The sequence below is a fragment of the Dendrobium catenatum genome, unplaced genomic scaffold (assembly GCF_001605985.2).
Source record: "Dendrobium catenatum unplaced genomic scaffold, ASM160598v2 fragScaff_scaffold_621, whole genome shotgun sequence".
NCBI lineage: Eukaryota > Viridiplantae > Streptophyta > Magnoliopsida > Asparagales > Orchidaceae > Dendrobium > Dendrobium catenatum.
Window position 1 is genome coordinate 28,418,760 of NW_021319083.1, and position 5,834 is coordinate 28,424,593.

The following is a 5,834-nucleotide window of genomic DNA, read 5'->3' on the forward strand; positions in this document are numbered from 1 at the left end:
TTTGATACTTCTAATAATCATCTATGTTAAACTTCATAAGAAAGAGATGAACTAAAGTCATGATAAAATTTAATTGAATTATATCATGAGATGGAAAAATAGAAAGAGAAAATCATATAATTTAGAGACTTCTCCTTCCCGAGAAATCGGTCATACTAGCTAGAAATCTTGTATGTTTTCATCTTTTCACCCATTTATTACTATTCATTCTCAATTATCTGTCTTCTTGAAGGTGGACATCCCCTCATATAGAAATTAATCTAACTCCAGCTTTTAACATCCATCCACTCTCTAAATTAAAAATAATCTTCTTCCGCCCTACCAATTTCAATATAAAGATAATATGATATAGCATGTATCAATAATTAATTCATGATTATGGATATATACGAGTCATTATGTACCTATTGCGTTCTTGAATACGTGCGGTGTTAAAAGTAAGGGATTAGTGGAATTGCTTTATTAAAAGATCTATGACATACATATAAAAGGGAAGAATGTTGGAGATGCCATAACTTTTATGTAAAAAAAAAATTTAAAAAAAAAAGAAAAAAAAATTTATACCTTGACTCTATTGAAATAATCCGCCATGTATTTGAAATTACAAAAGTTTGTTCTTATCCACAATTGAATAATATTAGATTATAAATTAGGGAACATTTGTTTGGTCTCCTATAATTATAGTTGAGATTATGAGATCAGTGAAGGGATGTTGGTGACAACAAATGATGTCAATTTGGCAATGGTTGTTTGACCATAGGTAGATTTCATAAAAATACTCATATGTGATATAACATTATTAATATATTTTCTTCAAAAAAAAACATAAAAGAGGAAAGTACACATTTAAATTAAAAAACAATTAAATATTATCTAAAACTTTATCCAATAAAAATAAAAAATGGACTTATTATCCAAAAATGTTCATATTACATTTTAAAGATTAAAATATTCAATTTATGAAATTGATGGTGTAAACCAGATTGATGGAAGGCACTTAGTTTGTGGATAAGGATGAAGGATATGCTGAATGTGATCATTGTATTGATAAAAAATTCCAACATCATAATCAAAATAACCTGGCAAAATCTTGCTCGAATGATCGTCAAAGTATACGGAGTTTGGTTTGATTTTGATAGCAACCTTGTGATGCAAATAAAATTTCTAATTGTTACCCACAAAAATGGAGTAACCCCCCAACTCGTTGACGGAGATCCATTGAGAGTAAGAAGAAGAATAAGAAGAAGAAGAAGAAGAGGAAGAAGAAGAAGTAAGAACAGCTGGCACAAACTTAGAAACAAAGATATCCATTGTTGTTGCATTATAGTTTCTATCAGAAGTAGTATCAATAACCCTATCCATTCTTACAAGAGTTCCTGACAAAAAGGTAATATAGTACATATGATAGAAGTTTCTGGTGTGATAATATGGGTTGGGCATATTCCGGCAGATCAATTCAACATTTTGTCCATTGAGTTCAAAAGCAAGCACCATAGAAAAATTTGTGATTACGTAAAATCTTTAATTTTCTTCATGATATCAAACATCCTCAAACTCTTGCTTGTCCTCCGTGCTGTAAGGAGATAATTGTGGCCCGAGAACCCAAGTCAGTTCTTCTAACTTGGCCAAACCAAGCTCTTTTGTAATGCCATAAATAATAACAACAATTCCATGGGAGTCTTTAGACGAGATAATGATCTTATGAAAGTATGAATCACATAAGTCGCCAGTCGTAGTGTTAAAGAAAAATTCATTGCAAGAAATCCTAATGGAATCGTCAGGGGCATATTGTGGCTTGATAAAGGTGAGAAGGGATGGATGCAATATTTTGGCCTTTGTGATTGGGTTGAAGAGGCGAGGCTGTAGATCTATTTTGTCAAGGTTCATAAGCCATCCATCCTTAAAGCCAAAACAACGACAACGATAGGTGTGGCTACCGATGGAAGATGACAATAGCTTCTTCTCTTTCCATGGCAAGTTCACGGAAGGTGAGTGTATCGGAGGCCTCTTCGGCATCATTGGAAATGAGCAACTAGGGAGAGGGTCAAAATTGAAATCCAAGGAGTGCATAATTGGCAAGAATGAAACTCCACAAGGTGAAGACAACATATAATCAGACTAAGTCTATAATGGACAAGTGCGATGAGATACAACAGAGGAGATCTATATGGAGATAAGACCATGCCATAAAATTATTATTTTTGCGGTGGCCAATGGAGGAAAGGAGCTACGGTACCTTCCACCACTATCACGCTCGGGTAAAAATTAATAAAAGTTGTAATCAAATATGCAATATTTGTTAGAGATATAAATATGTGGAATAGAATAAGTATTTCTAGCAAATATTCATGTGCATTAATTTTTCTTCTCATTTGTGGATAATGAAATTGGCCAACTGGCATTATCCATAAAAAGAATAGGGTGCAAAATTCATGTCATAAACATTAAATTTTTTATTTAAATTTTTTATATTTATTTTTAAATATAAATTTATCTTTTATTGAATGTGCTTTATTACGAGATCGAATGAGACTATTTGTGTCAAAAGTTTGCATTGTTTTAAGAGGTCTCCAAATGATTATTCTTAAATATATAAATGAGTAGATGATGATAAGACATATATTGTACATGTGTTACCATAGAGAAAGATATTTATTTACAATGGTTATATTATTTTGTTTCACAAAATGAGTTTGGTGTCTTAATGACTCTTTCATTTGGTTGAAATAGTTTTTTTTTTAATAACATTGTAAATTAATACATTTTTGATCAATTTAGTTCATATAATGAAAATATATATCATATAGCACATGAAATTTTCTTGTTTTAGTAATATGCAAACCGCTCAATGATTGTGATTAAAATAGATCCCACTGCATATCTTGTTTCCTCAAATGAGGAATCATTGCATGTGATTGATGGAAGGAATAATGAAATAATAAAAAATTAAGGCAAGTAGTTATTCATCGCCCAATTAATTGAAATGAAAAATATTAAAGTAAAATAATGCATCTATGGTTCATATATGTATATTGCCTTTGCTAGAAAGTAATCAACAAGATTGGAAAAGAAATCTCAGTTGCCTTTTCCACCCTTTTGTTCCTTCTTCCTCTCCATTGGTGTCTGGACAATGCTTCTTCTTTGTTAGACTCTTTCTTTGTCTTAGAGACAAAGAAGAAGGAGGCATTTGTGATTGATTTGTTGGAAGCTTTAAAACAATCCTAAGAGGACCAATCCAATTTGACAGCATGCATTTTATTTTAATTACAATATTTATTTGATCACATAGTTATCATTATCATGATCTCTACGTGATTCCATTTCTCATTGCAATCATGATCTTTATTCGATCATGAGTATATATATATATATAATGTCTTTTCTTCCAAAAGAATCATACGTGATCTAACATTATTAATATCTTTTCTTCAAAACAAATATAAAAGAGGTAAGTACATGTTTAAATAAAAAAACTACTCAATATTACCTAAATAATTGTCCAATAAATATGAAAAATAGACTTATAATCCAAAAATATTCATATTACATGGATAACAAAGATTAAGATATTCAATTTATGAAAGTGATGGTGTAAACCAGATTGATGGAGGCCAATTAGTACGTGAATATGGGCGAAGGATATACTGCATCCGATCGTTGTAAAAATCAAAAAGTCCAACATCACAATCAACAAAACCTGGCGACATATTGCTAGAATGATCGGCAAAATATATGCAGTTTGGTTTAATTCCGATAGAAACCTTGTGATGCAAAGAAAATGTTTGATTAAAACCCACAAAAATGGAATATTCCTCCAAATCATTGACGGGGATCCATTGAGAGTAAGAAGAAGAAGAAGAAGAAGAAGAAGTAACAACAGCTGGCACAAACTTGAAAACAAATATAGCTATCGTTCTCGCGTTAAAGGGACTATTAGGAGTAATATCAATTACCCTCGCTATTCTTAGAAGAGTTCCTGAAAAAAAGGCGATATAGTACATACAATCGAAGTTGCTGGTGCGATAGCATGAATTGGGCATATTCGGGGAGATCAATTCAACATTTTGTCCGTTGAGATCAAAAGCAAGCACCATAGATAAATTTGTGATTGTGTAAAATATTTGATTTTCTTGATTATAGCAAACATCCTCAAATTGCTCATCATCCTCTGTGCTGTAAGGAGATAAATGTGGCCCATGAACCCAAGTCAGAGATTCTGACTTTGCCAAAGCAAGCTCTTTTTTAATGCCGTAGATAACTACAGCAGTTCCATAAGAGTCATTAGAGGATACAATAATCTTATGAAAATATATATCACGTACGTCATCAATCATAATGTCAAAGAAAGTTTCATTGTCCAAAATTCTGATAGAGCCATCAGGGGCATATTGTATCTCAATCAAGGTGAAAAGTGATGGGAGCGATATTTCAGCCTTTGTGACAGGGTTGAAGAGGCGAGGCTGTAGATCAGTTTTGTCAAGGGTCACAAGCCATCCATTATTGGATCCAAAACAGCGGCGACCATAGGTGTGGCTACCAATGGAGGAGAACCGACGACGGAAGGTGAGGACAGCATCTTCTTCTCTTATGGTAAGTTCGCGGAAGGTTAGTTCATCGGAGACCTCTCTGACATCATTGGAAAGGAGCAACCATGGGGAGGGATGACATTGAAATCCAATGAGTGCATAGTTGGCAAGAGTGAAAGTCCATGAGGTGCAGACAACAGATAATCGGACTAAGTCTACAATGGACAAGTGAGATGAGATGCAATAAAGGAGATCTATGGGTAGATCAGACCATGCCATAATATTATTGTTTTTGTGGTGGTCAATGGAGAAAAGGAGCTACGGTACCTTACAACGCTACCACGCTCAGATAAAAATTAGGATGACTTGGAATCAAATATGCAATATTTCTACAGATATAAATATGTGGAATAGAATAAGTATTTATGACAAATATTAAAATGCATTATATTTTCTTCTCATTTTGGGAAAATGAAATTGGCCAACTAGCATTATCCATACATAGAATAGGGTGAAAAATTCAAGTCATAAAAATTAATTTGATTATTTAAAATTTATATTTATTTCTAAATTAAAATTTATCTTTTATTGCATGCGGTTTATTAAGAGATTGAATTTGTTTTAAAATTTAGCATTGTTTTAAGAGGTTTCCAAATGATTATTCTTAAATATATAAATGAGTGGAAGACGAGAACATATATTGTATGTGTTACCGCATACAAAAGCTTTTATTTACAATAGTTATATTATTTCATTTTACAAAATGTATTTGGTGTCTTAAAGGCTCTTTCATGAGGTTGGAAATAGTTTGTTTTTAGTAATATTATAAATTAATAAAATTTCTGGTCAATTTAGTTCATATAACAAAAAATATATATGATGTACATAAAATTTTCTCATTTTAGTAATATGGAAACCATTCATTGATTCTGATTAAAAGAGATCCCACTTCATATCTTGTTTCCTCTAAAGATGGAAGGAATAATGAACAAACAATGGAACAGAACCCACATTTGCCGTTTCCACCCTTCTTCTTCCTCCCTCCTCTCCATTAGAGTCTAGAAAAAGCTTCTTCTCTGTTAGGCTCTCTCTTAGACTTAGAGATGAACATGGAGGAGGCGTTCCTAAGAGGAGAACCTTTACTGTTTAAAAATATGAACCAAAAAATAGTCATATTTGTTACTCTACTTATAAAAGCATTATTGTTTAAAAATTAAATATCATTATGCTTATGGTTCCTTATGATTTCAAAATTAAAATATTTGGATCAAATTCATCTTCATCAATCAAATATTTAAAAATATGTGC

At 32.0% G+C, this 5,834-nt stretch overlaps 1 protein-coding gene across 1 annotated transcript; it reads right to left on the bottom strand.

The window, feature by feature from the left end:
* Window positions 1-3,575: 3,575 nt before the first annotated feature.
* On the bottom strand, window positions 3,576-4,805 carry LOC110103481 (F-box protein At3g56470-like). The gene has a single exon (XM_020832226.1). It carries the CDS (start codon window positions 4,803-4,805, stop codon window positions 3,576-3,578), a length of 1,230 nt encoding a protein of 409 aa, XP_020687885.1.
* Window positions 4,806-5,834: the final 1,029 nt, after the last annotated feature.